The following is an 18,739-nucleotide window of genomic DNA, read 5'->3' as shown; positions in this document are numbered from 1 at the left end:
CTGCTAAGTATTTTATATGCATTATCTTATTTTCATAACAATCCTATATGGCAGGCAGAATTACCAATCTAATTCTACTGAAGTGAATACCAGCTCTTAGGCTAGTAAGTGGCTGTACCCACAATAACCCGAGGCAATTGGACTCTGAGACCCCATGCCAAAAGAAACAATAGCCTGTGGATGCTATCCCACACACATAGATGCGGGGTTTTTTTTTTTTTTTTTTTTTTTTGGTCCCACAGTACTTTTAAAATCAGAATTAGCTTCTATGATGGGCAAAATAATGCCCTCCCCTCAAAGATGTCCACATCCTAATTCCTGGAATCTGTAAATATATATCACCTTACAAGGCAAAGGGACTTTGCAAAGGGGAGATTAGTCTGGATTTCCTAAATGGACCTACTGTAATCACAAAGGTCCTCAAAAGTGGAAGAGGAACAGGAGAGAGCAGAGGGAGAAGTCCGTGATGTGATAAAGACTCAACTCACCATTACTGACTCTGAGAAGCTGGACAAGGCAAGGAAACGCATTCTTCCGTAGAGCCTCCAGGAGAAATGCAGCCCTGCCCACACCTCGAGCTTAGCCTCATACTCCTGTCAGACTTCTGACGTACAGAACTATAAAATAACAAATCTATGCCGTTTTAAGCCACTAAAATTGTGGCAATTTGTACCTGTAGCAATAGAAAGCTAGCACAGCAGCTGGTATATAAATTGGAAGTTGTCACATAACAACATTGAAAAATACATCTAGTGATACCACACATGAGTGGCAGCTGCCCCCTTTAAACAAAGGATGTTTTTTTCCATGTCTCTGCAGTCCTCATTTCTCTCTTCTATTTACACCTGGTCTCATGTGTGTTCATTTATGTGGTCCAGCTAGCCCTTCTAGGTACTTAGGTTTTGGAATCCTGCCCTGAACTATACTGTTTCCCAAATAGTAATCAAATTTCAGCGCTTAAGATACAGGCATATAAATCCACCCTCTCTTAAAATGATTAACTCAGTTATTAGCAATTAATTTGTATAATGTGACCTGTGGCTAGTTACTTCTCTGGAAATTGGGGGAAAGCTTATAGTACATACCCGCTACACCTATTGCGAGGACAAAATGAGATACAAAATGACTAGCGCATGGTAAGTCCTCAACAGACAATAGATGTAATTAACATACTATCTTTGGGAAATAAAGTTCCTGAACGTACTATACTGATTTGTCTTCCATACAATTATTGCCCAAGGTTAAGTTTCTTGGGAAGGTGAAGAACCAGTCAGTGGGACCAACCCCTTCGATGCGTTCGCAAGGGACCCCGGTGAAATTTTGTAACCCTCCCGCGTCAACCGACGCGCCCTCCACCGCCCGCAGGGGGCGCCGCGGCCGTCGCGGCCCCGCCGGATGCTAATGAGGCTGGAGGCCCCGCCCCCTGCCGGAAGTGGCTGCGGCGGGAGGCGGGGCCTGCTGGCGAGGCCCTTCTGCCGTGCGGCAGCCATGGCGGCCTCTGAGGCGGCGGCGGCGGCGGGGTCCGCGGCTCTGGCCTCGGGCGCCCCGACCGTCCCGACGGCCGAGAGGGGAGCCGCCGCCGCCGCCTCGGGCCCGTGGGGGCCTCCCGGGCGACTGAAGGGCAGCCGGCCGCGACCCGCGGCGGCGAGGCAGCAGCCCGCGGGTCCGGCGCCTCCGGCCCGGGAGCTGATCCAGCCGTCGGTGAGCGAGCTGTCCCGGGCCGTGCGGACCAACATCCTGTGCACCGTGCGCGGCTGCGGCAAGATCCTGCCCAACAGCCCGGCGCTCAACATGCACCTGGTCAAGAGCCACCGCCTGCAGGTGAGCCCGCCGCGGAACGACGCCTCCCAGGGCCTGGCGCTCGGGGGCTCGGGCGCGCAGGGCGGCGCGGCCGGCGGCGGGGATTGCGGTGTGTGTGTGTGTGTGTGTGTGTGCGCGCGCGCGCGCGTGTGTGCGCAGCCCGGCCGGCGGGGTATGTGTGTGTGTGTGTGTGTGTGTGTGCGCGCGCGCGTGTGCGCAGCCCGGCCGGCGGGCATCCAGCCCCAGAACGGGCCAAACCGGCCAGGGAGTCCCGGCGGGACAGAGTGGGAGCTAGCACGCAGGAACGCGCAGTCGGAAAACACTGTGTCATTGGCTCCGCTGCCGGGCTCGGACGTGCCGGGACTGCCGGCCTCGGGCTTGGCGGCCCGGCCACTGGACCCCTGCACCTCCGTGGTCTCCCGCAACTTCGTGAGGCCCGGACCGTCATCCCCAGCCTCTTGATGAGAAACAGGTTGCGCAGCCGGACGAGAGCTGGGGTTTAAACCCCGTCTCTGCTTCGAAAGCCCGAGTTCTTTCCACCACACCCACAATGCCTCCCTCGGGCCTTCGGGTTCTGCCCGGTGTTTAGGAGGGAGCTGCAGATTTGCCTCGAGGCACCGCCAGTTACGAGTTTCACGGTATTGGTAGAATCGGGTTGGCTCTGCACCGAGACCTAAGGGAAATGTCTCCCCGCAGATCTTCCTTAAGAGGGGACCCGTACGTCACCGTGACAGTAGTCTGAACATCGCCTCCACCGTCTGTAAAATGGGGCAGTGCCTTTTAACCTTTAGTGCACGTCTGCGGAAAATTCACGGAAAATCCAGATGTCCGGCCGCACCCTAGGCCTTTCAAGTTATAATTTCTCAGTCACTACAGTAGGAAGTTTCTTCCCACCACCTCTCGCTCGCTTCGTTCCAGGCCAACGGCGACATAGTTACACAGCATGACACTCAAAGCAAAGTTTGGTGAATATGTAGCTTTTGATGGTCTGGATTCACTCGGGAGTAAGTTTGAGTTACCTGGCGTGTTGCACGTCCCTGTCTGTCCTTCAGGTGCATCGTCCTTGGAAACTTCCTTAGAGTCGGGCCTCTGATGAGAATTGAATGAGCAGCGGGTTTGAGGCGGTAGTCCCTAGTCGGGCAGACGTGTGGCCCAGGAGAGGCAATCCCCGTCTAGCACCATCGTTTTCCTGGGAAGATGGGGGAGCCCCGTCAGGAAAAGTGGGCGGACCCTGCAGGCCCTCAGAATAGTTTGGGGTTTCTTCCAGGACCCCAGTGTAGTGACTCTTCAGTGGTCTTTGGGAGGGGTCCTCAGTCCTGTGTTTTCTGTTTCGCACGAAATTTTACCGAAATCCTTCCTTGTCTTCGTATTTTCACTTCAGTGGGTGGACTGTGTATTGCTAGGAATTCTGCGCCAGCTTGGTTCCCTGAGCTCGTATAGGACAGCCGTCACCCGCCGTTAGAGTCATGTCCTCAGCGATGGACAGCCGAGTCGCATTACGTCTGGAGTACAAGAGAAGCCACCGGTCCGACCAGGACCCTCCCGCGTTGGCCTGAATATCACTCTAACAAGCACTTGTCAGCAGTTTTATTGTTCTTTTCTCTGGAATTGCTGTCTGCAGCTCTCTACTTCTCTACACTTGGTGAAGCATAAAGAGCGTTTACTCTCCAGGACTAGTTTGATAGCATATAACAGGTTTATTTCTAATGATGTTTCTAAAACACGTGACGTTTAGGAATTCTGAAGATACCAGTACATACACAAAACATACCAACACATATGTGATGTATGACACAACGTACAAAATACAAAATATAACAGGCTTAAGGAGTATGTTTGAGGCACATACAGATTTTGATAGTCACATCTCTACTTGCATCTGTCAAAGCAGCCCTATCTTCCCTTGCTGCTTCTGCTGCGTGAGGTCATGCTCCCACTTTCAAGGCACTTTCCGGATGGCTCTTGTCTGAAGACAGCTCGGTGAACTCAAGATCCCTCACGCGGGACACCTGTTTCAGCAGGAATTAAGGAAATCTCACCCAGAACCATCTCTCCCCGCCCCGCCCCCTCATCAAAGAGACTCACTCTGCTGCCTTGTTCCGCCTTTCTAACCATAGCACCCAGCAACCCCCGAGCATCTGCTGTACTGGGGGAAAGGGGTTCGTTCTCCCACGAAGGCAACCTGTAGGACAGAACAGCCGCATCTGTACGAGGGTGCCCCAGCCCCAGTGTGGTGAATCTCACCCTTGCTCTGCATCCTGAGTAGAAGAAGGCTCTTCAGTTCAAACATCACTCTTGACACTTGTCAGAGTATTGGGAGGAGGGAGGGAGGAGGGGAGGCCCGGGGACGTGAGCTGACTGGGAGATCCCTGTGGTTTTGAAAGCCATTTGGAGAGACTCCAGTGTCCGTCAAGTGGGTGTGCCTACTTTCCGCCCTAAAGGTGGTCTGAGTGTATCCGCTTGGTGGGTTTGCATAATAGTCCGTGGAAAGTTTCCTTCACATTCTCTTGGTTACAGCTACTTGCATAATTCTAGTTCTTTCTCAGTGTTTTTTTTTTTCTAGGTTTTGATAATCTTTTATTCCCTTCCCCATCTGTTGCTGTATGGTTCTTATTTTCTTTTAGAATTTCTTCACAAGATACCCTGCACCCAACCAAATAACTCCCTTCTTAGTGTAAATAATTAACGAGCGCTTCTGAAGGGTGATGGGGAAGGATGGGGATTGATGTAAGGACGTGCTGCTTTTTGGTGTTATGTGGGTTCTTATGACCTATGTCTATATTCCATCTGCTGGAAGAAATTGGAAATACCCTGTCCAGCCTTGCCTACAGGGTTATCCTTGGGAAATGAAAGCTGGGGCTTTGAGGGAAAGGAAGAGTAGTAAATGGGCATTTCTCAATTGTTAGAGATTCTTTTATTCCTTGTGTTTGAAAGCAGTGAAGGGGACAGAAGGGCCCTTGAAGATATTCTTACCCAGCAGCATTTGTATTTTTAAAGCATGGCTTCAAGGATTTTGTATTATGTTCAGTGCAAGATTTGCTTTGAATGATTTGCCAGGAAGGGTTTTTTTTGCTTTGTTTTGTTTTTTTTGTTTTTTTTTTTAAAGCAAAGGGAAGGAAAGGTTCCAAGTTGCTCTATAGACTATACTGTACAAAGACTTCCAATTTTAAGTTTACAATAGGAGGACAAGAGAGCAAACTGTTTCCTTGGATGCTTTCTTTGAAGGCAGTGAGGTGCTAGAATACTTTTGCCTCTTTTTCCCAATTTTTGCCACTATTTTTACAGTCCTTTCCTTTTATCCTTTCTCCTTAAAGTGTTTCCTTCCTCCTCCTTTTCACTTCTTCTGTTTGTTTACTTTTTTCCATCTTATTTTTTGATTGTTTCATCTCAAAGTTTTTCTTTTTTCAAATTCTTTACGTAAAGTGTTTCATTAACATTTTTCAAAAAAAATTTTTTTTTTACTTTCAAATACTTTGTATGTAACATTCACCCAAAAAAGGAAGAACACAAAAAAGATAAATCACAAAGAGTCTGGTGAATTTTGTTCTTCTTCTTTTTTTTTTTTTTTTTTTTTTTTTTTCCAACGTTTTTATTTATTTTTGGGACAGAGAGAGACAGGCATGAACGGGGGAGGGGCAGAGAGAGAGGGAGACACAGAATCGGAAACAGGCTCCAGGCTCTGAGCCATCAGCCCAGAGCCCGACGCGGGGCTCGAACTCACGGACCGCGAGATCGTGACCTGGCTGAAGTCGGACGCTTAACCGACTGCGCCACCCAGGCGCCCCTGGTGAATTTTGTTCTTGAACACATATAGAGAATGCCAGAACAAAACGTCACTTTGTCACTGCAGTTCACGTGGTATTGTGCCATCACCATTTCTCATCTTCCCCATTCTCATCTCAGCCTTCCTACCCTTCGGGCTTTCTGTCTCGGGCTGGAATGGGAAGAAAGCCCAGGAGCTGGGTGGAGAGGTGGCGATGGGGAGGGTTGAGGGATTGGCCCTCAGAGAGCAGGAAAGTGAACAGTATCACGTTGTTGCTGGGCCTGTAAAAAGGCATTGGGGGTTGCAGGTATCCTGGTGCGGCTCTCTGTAGTGTTTCATCCTGGTGCATGATACAGATTTGGCTTAGATGGCCTCTTGAACAGAGTCAGTATAACGCTCCAGGTTTTTCTGGACCGTTTACTCCGTTCAGAGCATTCTCACATGCAACAGAACATACAAAAACATTCCTCCCCTTGAAAAGTTTGGAACATTTTAAGTAGCCGCACTGGATAAGATGGGTAAAAAGCAGAAAGAGGTAAATGACAGAAGAGAGAGGCAATGCAAAGCTATATAGTAAGGGACTTTGAATGTCTCATGTGAGAGAAATGCGGACTCGGAAAGATTTGGGTGTCACTAGAAATGTCAGAGTGAGGTAATGACATAATCAGAGCTATAGTGTAGAAAAATGAATCTGGCAAACTGTGAATGAAAAAGAGATTGAGGTTCTAGAAGTTAGTTGGGAGGTCAATGATAAAAGTGCACACCGCGAGTCAGGGCGACATCAACTAACGGTGATGGCAGCGAGAAAGGAAAGGGAGGGAGATGGTAGAAGACCTGTCAAGAAAAGTAATTGCCAACACTTGGAAGCAACCCAGATGCTTACTAGTCGGTGAGTGGAAAATGAACTGTGGAACCTCCAGAGGATGGCGTATTCTTCAGCACTAAAAAGAAGTGAGCGATCCAGCTGTGAAAAGACATGGAGGAAATTTAGATGTATGTGTGGACTAAACAAAGAAGCCAATCCGAGAAGGCTGCATACCGTATCATTCCCACCATACAACATTCTTGAAGAGGGCAAATAAGATTAGTGGTCGTCAGGGTGGGTTTAAGGGGAAGAGGGTTGGGGCCCCTGGACAGCCCAGTGGGTTGAGTGTCTGATTCTTGATTTCAGCGCAGGCCACCATCCCAGGTTTGGGGGACCAAGCCTCGCATTAGGCTCTGCACTGAGCATGGAGCCTGCTTGAGATATTCTCTCTCTCTCTCTCTCTCTCTGTCTCTGTCTCTGTCTCTTTCTCTTTCTTTCTCGCTCTCTTTCTCTTTCTGTCTCTTTCCCTCTGCCCCTCTCCCCCACTCACTACCTCTCTAAAAAAATAAATTTTAAAAGTGGGGAGAGAGTTATCAATAAGTGTAGCACAGAGGATTTTTAGGGCAGTGAAAATACTCTGTGAGAATGTAACAGTGGATACATGTCATTACACATTTGTCAAAAGCCGTAGAACATACAACAGCAAGAATGAATTCTAATATAAACTCTGGATTTTAGGTAATAATAATAATAGGTCATTTTAGGTTCACTGATTGTGATAAATGTACCACTCTGATGGTAGTTAATAGTGGAACAGGCTGTACGTGTTTGGGGAGGTAGGGGTAGCTGAAAACTCGTGGTGCTTTCTACTCCGTTTTGCTGTGAACCTGAAACTTGTCTAAAAAATAAGTTCATTAATTTTTTAAAAAGTGAACAGGAATATGAGAACATGATTGGGAGTTTGAAAAGGGATAATAAAAGGATTGCTAAGCAGAATTGAGTATGGATTAGAAGTGAGCATGAATTTTGTAGTGACCCTGCAGGCAGTTTTGTGGAACGTTGGACAGCCGGAGCATTGGAAGGGACCATCTTCCTGGCATATCACTAAGAGGAATTCGATGATGGTCGGGTGAATGAAGGATTTTTGAGTCTTCCTAATATTCTCCCCACATTTCGTTTTCTTTTGCTGATAACACTATATGGAAAAAATATAAGTTAATTGAAAGTATTCCGTTAAAAACACAAAACAAAACACTAGATGAATTGGTGAATGGGATGAGTTTGGTGATGAGACATGACATCAGTTGTCATTAAAGCTGCCAGATGCCAGTGTTCTAACAAAAGAGCCTTTCAGTCATACTTTCACAGGTACAATATTTAATGTAAAGTACTGGTTTAGATTAGGTCATTGGCATTAAGTTGGCAAAAACCGAAAGAAGAAACAAAACTCTCCACAGCAAAGAACTCTGCAATAATAACTAATTGATCATGTGATAAGCACTGTTCTAAACCCTCTTATGCCTACTTTACAGATAAGGAAACCTTCATTTTCTCAAGGTCACAGGAAAGTGACAAGGTAGAGAATTCAAACCATGGCAGTCAATATTCCAGAACCTGTGGGTTTAACCACGGCACCCAGGGTTCTTAAGCTGGGTTGCACTTTGGGATCATATGGGAAGATTTAAAAACCAAATATGGATCCCTGGGTGCCTGCGTGGCTCAGTCGGTTGAGCGTCCGACTCTTGATTTCAGCTCAGGTCATGATCCCAGGGTTGTAGGATCGAGCCCCACATCAGGCTCCATGCTCGTCACAGAGGCTGCTCAATTCTCTCTTTTCCTCCCTCCCCCTCCCCCGCCCCCACTTGCGAGCACACAGTCTCTGTCTCATAAATGAATGAATGAATGAATGAATGAATGAATGAAGTAAAATATTAGGTAGATAGATAGATCCCTAATCTGCACCCCAAACTAATTATAGAAGAATACCTGGAGTTGGAACCAGGCAGAAATATTTTTTTGAATCTCGTGATTTTTCAGAGGCCCCCCAGGGTTGAAAACCTGTCCTACCCTGGACTGCCTTTCTAAAAATGCTCTGCATTTAGCATGCACTTGCTCTCTTCTTTAAGCATTAAGGCAGTAGGAGGTGGTGTACAAAATAGTTTCTGCCCTTAAGAAATTTAGTTGGGGAGGGGCGCCTGGGTCACGCGGTCTGTTAAGTGTCTGACTCTTAATCCCTGCTCAAGTCACAATCTCACAGTTGTTGAGTTCGAGCCCCAAGTCAGGCTCTGCGTTTACATTGTGGAGCCTGCTTGGGATTCTCTCTCTCCCTCTCTCTCTCTGCCCCTCCCCTGCTGTCTCTCAAAAAATAAACTATAAAAAAAGAGAGCAATTTAGTTAGGGAGACAGGAACTCTAGAAGAAAAGGATGGTATTTAAGATAGCTTAAGTTAGTTACTATCTTGGACTTCAAACAAGAAATAGGTCCCTAGATCTGGGTGGTAAGCAGAACAAGGGAGTGTTACTTATTGAGAATGTGATCTGGCCTAGGCTTTATGCTAATCTAGTACAAGATAATCCTGAGAGTTAACTATAGTGTCTGTCTTAAAAATGAGTAAACTGGTTCAGAGAGGTTAAATCCCCTGTCCAAGGCCACGCCCCTAATTGCTGGTAAAAATGATATACGGGGCTTTCAATGCCAAGTGGCTTTTTCTACCATTGCATTCTGCCTGAAGGGAGCCAGGGGGATATAGGACAAATTGGGCCTTCATAGAAAGTGCAGTTGAAAGTGAGAATAATATGAGTCTGAGTAGGGTGGTGTATGAAAAGGGAACAGAAAAAGATACATCTGTAATTGGAGATTGAAGGTATAACACACCTACAGGTGATAGATACAAGCAAGTTTTTGGAATATCAAATCTGCTACCAAATTAGAAAACAAAGGAAAACTATTTAAGGGACCACTTAACCCAAATGCATATGAATGTCTAGACAGTACAGTAGGGTTATAAAAGGATGGACCAGTGTGGAAGACATGGAGAACGAGTTGAATTTAATATGGAAAGATAAATTATGTTATTGATAAATAAAACAAAAATAGCTTCTTTTCTCCTCTAAATGAGTGGACACAGACTCAACAAGATCAACGTGCTCCTCTTGGGATCCACTGGGAAGGCAAAGAGGAGTCTTAGCCACATGGTTATTCATTCCTCCCTTCTCCCGAAATGTGGATGGGAGAGAAGGAAGTGGACATGTTCCACAAGTATGAGTCCTTTCTCATCAGAACACTAGATAAGCAGAGTATCTGTGTGCTGCAGCAGCATGTGAGGCCCAAGTGAATGAGGACTTCGACCACGTCCACTTTGACCTCAGTCTGTAGTTTTTAAGTGACTAAGTTCTTTCCAGCTTATCTCTTCACCCGGGCACAAGACCCAGCAGGCATAGCATCCCAAGACCCTAGCAACAGGGACCGCCTTCACACCAGTAAGACCCCCACATGACTGACCCTAGGACAGTGATCAACCTGACCTTCACTGCCCACCCGCACGTACCTTTGTCTCACATTTTCCTTACATAAACCTGGAAGTATTTTCAGCACTTTGGAGACAGTCTTTGAGACACTAGTCCACTGTCTTCCCAGTTCTGGCCTCACTGAAATAAATCCCTTTCTGGTTTCTCCACCACTTGGCTCTCTGCCTGTGGATTTTGTTAGCGGCAAGTGGCCCGACCTGATCTCTTTGGGACCCCCAGAGCCAGGTGCTCTTGTACCCGTGAGTCCTGTTGTTTCCAGTGACCTATAGAGAGGTCCTTCCCCACCCCCTACCCCCGCCACTGCCACCACCATCCCCTTCCTTTAGGGCCAGACAGGAATTACACTGGAGGTCATGGGTACCTTACACCTGCGGTATGTGGGCTCATCAAGGGCAGAGCGAGACAGAACGCTTCAATTTAAATTAAGTCACCAGTTATTTTAAACTCCCAGCCAAAAAGTTAATCACGTACTTAATAACAAAGGATTATTAGGACGACATGATGTATATAAAGTGCTTAGAACAGTGCCTGACGCAGTAACAAAAGCTCTAATAGTACAGATGATTAAAATGGTTATTAAATTTCACACATAGTACAGTGCCTGTGTTCAAGCTGTTGTATAGAAAGTTGTGTCAGCTAGCTTCAGCTACTTCAGGGGGCAGCGTGATGACCAGAGAAAGTCAGGATGCTGTTGGGAAGGCCTAGACCACAATCAAAGGAGGTTTTTTCGGGGGCTCCCACTAATTGAGGGTGAGATGAAAGGGAAGGGAAGAATTAGGGATGATACCAAAATCTTGAGCCTCAGAAACGGTGAATATACACTTACGAACAGAGAGCCTGGCTTTAAGGAGAGAGATTTTGAGTTTAGAAGGAAGAGTTCTAAAGGAACGGATAGAAGATTTTTAAACAACATAAGTTTTTTTGTTTTCAAAATTTTTAACAGGGGCAGCTGGGTGGTTCAGTAGGTTAAGCATCCAAATCTTGATTTCAGCTCAGGTCATGATCTCACGGTTCTGTTCATGGGATCGAGCTATACATTAGGCTTAGTACTGACAGCTCGGCGCCTGCTTGCGATTCTCTCTCTTTCTCTCCCAAAATAAACTTAAGGAAAAAATTTAACAGATTTATTGAGCTACGGTTTCTTCACAGTTTACTTATTTTAAGTGAATAATCTAGTTACTTAGTAGATTCACGTGGTTGTGCCACGAGCACCACGATCCAATTTAGAGCGTTATTGACCCTTAAAAGATCCCCAAGAAAACAGTCATTTTTTGTCTCTGCTCCCAGCCAGTTCTATCGGATTTTTTTGAAAATAAGCGCTCAAAGTAACTTTTTCTTTTGCAGGATGGCATAGTAAATCCAACAATAAGAAAAGATTTGAAAACCGTACCGAAATTCTACTGTTGTCCAATTGAAGGATGCCCCAGAGGCCCTGACAGACCATTTTCTCAATTTTCTCTCGTAAAACAGGTATTTTACTTGTCTTAAGTGTACTTCTCTGAGGACGAGGTGCAGGTGACGTAAACCTAGCGTGCAATCCAATCTCTTTCCAAATGTAACTGGAGAACTCTGGGAGAGAGCTGCTTGTGGGGATAGCCGGCCGCCCAAGAGTCTCCCTGGCGGGGGAGGCGTGAGTGGGGGTACCGTGAGTGGAGGAGACGTAGCTTGTTGTGGAGGGGAAGATGTCCGGGAGTGGGTTTGGAGGAGAGACCAGAAGACTGCTTCCTCAGCAAATGAGAAATGTGTGTCCAGCTGTCTCGTGTGACCCCCCCCGGGTGCCTCTGAGGCCAGAGGCACAAAGGCACGTAGGAAATGGTCTCCTGAGGGAGACGTAGCTGCGGAGGTCAGGCAGAGAGTTCCAGCAGCAGCCACCTTCGGGAGGGGGCCCGGCGAGTGGGGACAGAGGGGCCTTAGGACTGGCAGAGCCTGGCGGTTGCGAGCCTTCCCCCAGCGTCTGCTGGAGGGTCCCGAGGAACGCGTGGCGGACCACCCCCCCCCCCACCGCCTGCGACACTCGTCTGGAACCCCTAAACGGTGGTCCCAGGAAGTTTCTGCCAAACTGTCTCCCACTTTTCCAGAGCAGGAGTGACTAGGAGAAGAGGCGCGTGACAGACCGCAGCCTTCCCGCTTCTCTGTTCTCCTGGCGCAGACCGGCTGCGATCTGTCCTGTGAGGTCAGCGCTAATTCGGGCGTGCGGGTCGCGTCTGAAATGTTTGAGCGCTTGCGGTTGCCCACTCTCCCCCCTCTGTGTTCTCCCCAGCACTTTATGAAAATGCACGCCGAAAAGAAGCATAAGTGTAGTAAGTGCAGCAACTCGTACGGCACCGAGTGGGACTTGAAAAGGCACGCCGAGGATTGTGGCAAGACCTTCCAGTGCACGTGCGGCTGTCCCTATGCCAGCAGGACCGCCTTACAGTCCCACATCTACCGAACTGGCCACGAGATCCCTGCAGAGCACAGGTAAAGGGGAAGAAGTGCCGGTCCACAAGTCAGTGGCTGTGGGAAGAGTTTCAGGTGAAACTTCCGGAGAGCCGCTGTCGCGGGCAGAGAGGCGGAAGGACGGAGACAAGACGTGATGTGGACGAAGGGAACTTTCGGGAAAGCAGAGCTTTTCGGCAGGACTAGGAAAGGATCCGCATCTGCCTAACCCGGTTCTTCCTTATTCCTTCCCGGTTAAAAATACCAACTTCCAGCATTTCTATCAGAGGGATGTTAGATTGTTGAGTTCAGTTTTACCATAAAACTGTACCTCATTTTAAAGGTCAACTTTATATTTGGAGTAATAGCTTCCTACTTTAGGAACAGTAAAGGTTGCATTATATAATCTGTTCGCTTCCTTATGCTTCCAGAGCTAAGCTAAGCTGAGTTCTAGTACTTGGACGTGTACCCAAAAAAGGATGCGCTTTCTCCTTCCCTACTCACGTGTTTCTCTGCCCGCCACCACGGCAGGCCGAGTTCTCAGAGAGTCACGGAGGGCGGTCTCCTCTTCACCGGGTGAAGTCTGGCCTCTGCCGTGGGTGTGGGGAGCGGTGTTTGTGAGCAGCTGAGGAGACGGCCCCCGGGTTGAAGACCGCTGCAGCTTACGCTCATTTTTCTCTTTTCACTCTGTCATTGCTTTCAGGGACCCACCCAGTAAGAAAAGGAAAATGGAAAACTGCCTGCACAGCCAGAAGCTGTCCGGTAAGACCACTGAGTCACTGAGCAGTCAGCCAGCTCCAAGACCAGACCCTCAAGAACTAGAAACTTCAGAAATAAAACTAGTCACTACTCTTGAAGACTCTTGCAACTCTAATGCCGGAAAGCAGACTCTTACGACACCTCCAAGATGCCCTCAGAAGTTGCTTTTACCCAAGCCCCGAGTGGCTCTGGTGAAACTTCCTGTTCTGCAGTTTTCTCCCACGCCTGTCTTTGTGCCTACAGCCGACTCCTCGGCCCAGCCCGTGGTGTTGGGCGTGGATCATCAGGGTTCCGCCCCGGGCGCTGTGCACATACTGCCCTTGTCAGTCGGAACCCTGATCCTCGGCCTAGATTCAGAGGCTGGCTGTCTCAAGGAGAGTCTCCCTCTTTCAAAAATTGTGAATCCTGTTGCTCTGGAGCCAGTTAGTACAGGTGTTCAGGTGAACTTGGGTAAGAGCCTGTCTAATCCTTTACCAGAACTGGGAAACACATGTCAGAAGAATGGCATTTCTTCAATCAACGTGCAGACGGACCTGTCTTACGCCACACAGCACTTCATACCTTCCTCCCAGTGGGCCGGCCCTGATTCCTCCGTATCTTCCTGTTCTCAAACGGATTTGACGTTTGGTTCCCAAGTCTCCCTTCCCATTAGTGTTCACACTCAGACATTCTTACCCGGTTCTAAGGTAACCTCTTCCATAGCCGCTCAGACTGACACGTTCGCAGATGCCTGTTACCAGCCAGGTGGGATCTCCAGAGAAACCCAGACCAGCGGGATGCAGAGTCTGACAGACGGCCGAGTCCAGATGGACCAAGCTGTAATGTGTGGAGACATTTTTGAGAGCGTCCATTCGTCCTACGGTGTTTCCACAGACAATATCATAAGCAGCAGCCTAGTAGCAGGGACTGTCACTCATGGTTTGTTACCTCAGAACCACCCTAAGACTTTAAATCAAGATATTGAGAAATCTGCACCGATTATAAACTTCGGCGCACAGCACAGTATGCTTCCTTCACAGAACATGACGGACAATCAGACCCAGACTATGGATTTATTAAGTGATTTAGAAAACATCTTGTCAAGTAACCTGCCTGGTCAGACACTGGACAATCGTAGTCTTTTGTCTGACCCGAATACTGGACCTGACACCCAGCTCCCATCTGGCCCAGCCCAGAATCCCGCAATCGATTTTGATATCGAGGAGTTCTTTTCCGCCTCAAATATCCAAACTCAAACTGAAGAGAGTGAGCTTAACACCATGACCACTGAGCCAGTCTTGGAATCTCTGGACATAGAGACCCAAACTGACTTCTTCCTTGCGGACACCTCTGCCCAGTCCTATAGCTGTAGGGGAAATTCGAACTTCTTAGGCCTTGAAATGTTTGACACGCAGACACAGACAGACCTAAACTTCTTCTTAGACAGTGGCCCCCATCTGCCTCTGGGAAGTATTCTGAAACACTCCAGCTTTTCCATGAGTACGGATTCGTCTGACACAGAGACCCAAACCGAAGGAATGTCCGCTGCTAAAAGCATACCTGCCGTAGAGAGTAAAGTTCAGTTGAACAGCACAGAAACACAGACCATGAATTCTGGCTTTGAGACCCTGGGCAGTTTGTTCTTCACCAGCAACGAAACGCAAACCGCAATGGACGACTTTCTTCTGGCCGATTTGGCCTGGAACACAATGGAATCTCAGTTCAGCTCTGTAGAAACCCAGACGTGTGCAGAACCACACACGGTCTCCAACTTCTAAACGTGAAGTCTGTGCGCGGGTCGGCCTTTACAGTTTCCTTCCGGGTTCAGCGAATGGAGGGTAGGACGACAGTGTTAACGCCGTTGAATGTAGTTCCTGATGCGTTTACTTGGGTCCTTGGAGGTTCTTTGCCTTTTGTACTTGTAAACATGAAATTTGTGTATAAATGTGAGTGTATTATAAAGCGTAAGATGTTGATCTAAAAATGATTGTTTCTGTGTTGCCTCCATTTGCCCTCTCACAGTTAGTTGTCCCATCTTAAAAGAACAAGAGTGTCTCACACCTGTAAAACCCATCTAGCACTTAGCTGAAGCCAAGCTTACCAGGTACTAGGGTACAGACTTTTCAAATCTGCAAAACATTTCAGTTGAAATGTGACTCGCTTGACTTAAATTGCACCTAAAATATCTGACGGTGTTGGAGAGAAATTCCTGTTTCCTGAGAGTAAATCTAAAGAACTCGGACGCCACGCAGCAGATTTGGGCACGAGTGCTTAGATGGCGTGGGGCTCCTGCCGCCTGCAGCTTCCTCTGACCTCTCCCTTTTTTTCTGACTTGGAGACAAAGGAAAACTACAGCCAGCTTTAGCTTTTGAGACCGTCTTCAGGTAACCAATGCTTATTCTTCCTCCACACGAACTAGGAGTGATCCCAACGTAAGTGTACTGTACTTGCCTCACAAGATGCGTTTCTGTACAATGACTGCTTCAAGGAGTAGCGGCCAGCCCTCAGTGTAAATAGTGATCCTTCTGGTCGAAGTGACCGTCCGTCATCCCAGCCGCGGAAACGCCGCGTTGTGGAATCGTGCCCAGTTAGCTCATCCTGGAGTGTGCCCTGTGAACACCCCTGCTGCTCTCCCCAGTAGGCGAGGCGGGGGCTCCAGAGCTGCTTCTCAAAGTGGACCCACAGGCTGGATCTGAGTTGTGTCTAAATGTTAAGAAAAACAATAATGGAGAGCGAAGAGGCCATTCCCCCCTAAATCTCCGTACTTTGTGTAAGCTTGAATAGGGCAAGAGTGCAATCAATTATTCTCAAGTGAATCTTCATCCACCTCTCATCTTTTCCTGGAGTAAGGAAAGACATTGGCCCAGCAAGGGTAGTATTTGTGCCTTGAGGATAAGAAGTACAGAACAGATCCACCCGCACTATGGGATTCCACATTTTGTTGCTTTATTTAGACAGCAATACCAGTCTTCAAAGAATTTGAAGACCAACTACTTCAGTAATCAAGAACATCCACGTTTTTAGACGGGAGCATGGCCAGATATGCTCTGGAGGTTTTCTCTTCAGGAAATCAGGAATTCTTGGTTGTTGGCCAACTTTCAGTCAAGGAAAAATTGGTGCAGCCCCTAAGTTTTCTAAGTTTATTTAAAAAAAAAAAAAAAAAGTTCCTTCTGTGGCACATGCTTATGCTGCTGAAGACTAAACCCTCAAAATAAAACCTAAGGAGTAGACTAATAACTCATTAAATGGATGATATTAGTATTAATTCCTATCCCATAGAATAGTTGGTAGTGAATCAATAACTTATCCAGGACGGATGAACCTAACCTGATAGATAAAAGTTTGCTGTGGTCACAGTGGCCTATGACTATGGGTTTCAAAACAGACATAAAGCCTTAACTTAGAATTTCATTATGTTTTAGAACTGTCACTGCCTTAATGTTCAAACATTTATTTAAGTTCTCCTAGTCAGGGAGAAATGCATGTTCGTTTATGGCTTTTTGTAAATACAAATGCAGTGATCTTTGGCTTTAAAAAAAAATGTGTTTGTTTTTTTTTTGTCTGTGTGGAAATGTTTGTTAATTCAGCCAGTAGAGTTACTTACAGAAAATTGGAGCATGTCGTAGTTCTTCATGTAAAGTAAGAACTGTTTCCCTCCCAAACCTTAGTTACCTGAATTGTCCTATGATTATTCGTAAAAAATGAAATCCTGTGATTAAAGAGAAGTGAGAATTCTACCTTTTTGTGTGTGAATTCTTTGACATACTCATAATGTGACCTATTTTGTTGTCTTGACATTTCACAGACCCCTTAGCTTCCGATAGTCACAGGATCAAATGGTTGTGCCTAGTTATGTTCATTACTGTTTTACCTTTGTTAACGACAATATACTAATTTTCCTCGTAGACACTCCATTACCAAACTTTCTATTATGATGTAGAGTTTTTATTTGAGAAAAGCTATATACCTTAGGATTTCATTTGTTGGAGAATTTTGAAGGGAATTACCCCCAACTCATGCATTTGCCAATTCGTGACTATTTTATTTACTTTTTTTAAATGTTTATTTTTGAGAGCGTGCAAATGAGGGAGGGGCGGGGGGGCGGGGACAGAGGATCCGAAGCGGGCTCTTTGCTGACAGCAGAAAGCCCGACGTGGGGCTTGAATTCACAAACCACGAGACCATGACCTGAGCCGAAGTGGGACGCTCGAGCAACTGAGCCAGCCGGGTACCCCCAAGTCATGGCCATTTTATAATGGGGGTCCCTTTTATCTTTGTAAATAATGTAATGCTAGCTTAAGAGCAAAAACGAGAGGGTTACAACATGAGTGGTTCTTTGCTTAGTCACTGATTTGTGAAAAGCCAGATCAGTAGGTTTCTGATTCCTTGATCTAAAGGGGAAATGAAAATAGAAAAATTTTGTGGACTTACCTGAAAGATGCTGAGTAAGGCTTGAGGCTACTTTTGATCAGAGGAAAATGTAAGCGTGTCAGTCTAGTTGTGAAGTTGAATTGTTTTATTAATAGTGGCAAGTGACAGGGTGATACTTTCGTGTAACCCTTTATGTCCTCAGTTTTAGGTGGTTTATCTTAATTCCAGTCCAAACCTCACCAAAACCTGCCATCTACTATTGACTCCAAGGAGCATTTACTGTCCGGTATATTTAAAGCAGTGCTTCTCACACTGGTCTTCCAAAGGCTTTCAAAGAAAAGAGGAGGAGGAACTTGTACCTTTGGGGATTTAGGGATGACGAAGTCTCAAGTGTTTATGCAGTTTTAGTTTCCTTACATTTCACAATATACGTGTGTGTGTGTTCCCATTGGAAGTGCGTTATGGTGTCACCAGATCCGTCGCTAGGAAAGCAGATCGGTCTTTTGGTTTCATACTCCCAACATCTAAAAGACTGTCAGATGACAGGAATTTCCCTCTAGTTTCTTCAGCAAGATGTTGGCTAGTGTAATGTTCTTGTGGCCAAGAAGGTAGTCAACTAAATACCCTTGTTTTGCAGCGTTTAAATCCAAAGAGGTCTTTCCGTTGTATGAACACTGTCAACAGACACCCTGAGGTATTAGCTTACGTATTAGGAGAGGCAGGCTAAAGATGAAGGGGATTCCCAGTTTATGAGTGTTCTCGAACTAACACTACTATTTTGAGAGAGCACGAGCAGGGAAGGGCAGAGGGAATTCCAAGCAGGCTCCACACTGTCAGCGCAGAGGCCAACGTGGGGCTCACGCTCATGAAAAATGAGATCGTGACCTGAGCCGTAATCAAGCAAGTCCCTTAACCGACTGAGACACCCAAGCGCCTGCACTACACTTAAAAACGTGCACGTTTGAAAGGAGCAAATGTCCAAACCATGTGAGTAAATAAAAGCATTGTCTATAGTACTTGAACTGGAAGAGTACCAATAGTCATTCATTTGTTTCAACAAGCCTGAGGAAAAAAACCCTCTGTTTTATATTGCCTTACTAACAACAAAATACACACATTTGTAACTTTGTTTGAAGTCCACAGAGTAGTGATGGTTGGCATAGGAGAAACTTTGCCAAGGCCCCTTCCACTAACTTTTGATACTTGATTGTAAAGCAGGTTAATATTATAGGTCAGGATGCTACAAAAAAGAAACAACGAAACAGAATAAGTGATACTCTTTTTTAGTTTATCGTGAAATGGTCAAATATTTGAAAA

The 18,739-nt window shown here is 46.6% G+C and overlaps 2 protein-coding genes across 2 annotated transcripts in view; both read left to right on the top strand.

Moving 5' to 3' along the window:
• CENPN (centromere protein N) overlaps positions 1-18,739 on the top strand; it is a 47,027-nt gene that overhangs the window by 27,747 nt on the left and 541 nt on the right. The window contains exon 12 of the transcript XR_007147444.1: positions 4,922-4,928. The gene's annotated coding sequence lies outside the window, so the exon portion shown is untranslated. The remainder of the gene's footprint in view (positions 1-4,921; positions 4,929-18,739) is intronic.
• On the top strand, positions 1,475-16,788 carry ATMIN (ATM interactor). The gene is made up of 4 exons (XM_047836205.1): positions 1,475-1,821; positions 11,240-11,365; positions 12,156-12,355; positions 13,017-16,788. Exons 1-4 carry the CDS (start codon positions 1,489-1,491, stop codon positions 14,827-14,829), a joined length of 2,472 nt encoding a protein of 823 aa, XP_047692161.1. The 5' UTR covers positions 1,475-1,488; the 3' UTR covers positions 14,830-16,788.

This window comes from Prionailurus viverrinus, chromosome E2 (assembly GCF_022837055.1).
Source record: "Prionailurus viverrinus isolate Anna chromosome E2, UM_Priviv_1.0, whole genome shotgun sequence".
Classification (NCBI taxonomy): Eukaryota; Metazoa; Chordata; class Mammalia; order Carnivora; family Felidae; genus Prionailurus; species Prionailurus viverrinus.
The sequence above is the reverse complement of the archived record's forward strand: the minus strand, read 5'-3'. Positions and strand labels throughout refer to the sequence as shown.

Bases quoted from the DNA above. Each gene is read 5' to 3' on its own strand.
- ATMIN (XM_047836205.1), top strand. From the start codon at position 1,489: ATGGCGGCCTCTGAGGCGGCGGCGGCGGCGGGGTCCGCGGCTCTGGCC. The intron at 1,822-11,239 runs GTGAGCCCGCCG...TTTCTTTTGCAG, and splicing joins TCAAGAGCCACCGCCTGCAG to GATGGCATAGTAAATCCAAC. The intron at 11,366-12,155 runs GTATTTTACTTG...TGTTCTCCCCAG, and splicing joins AATTTTCTCTCGTAAAACAG to CACTTTATGAAAATGCACGC.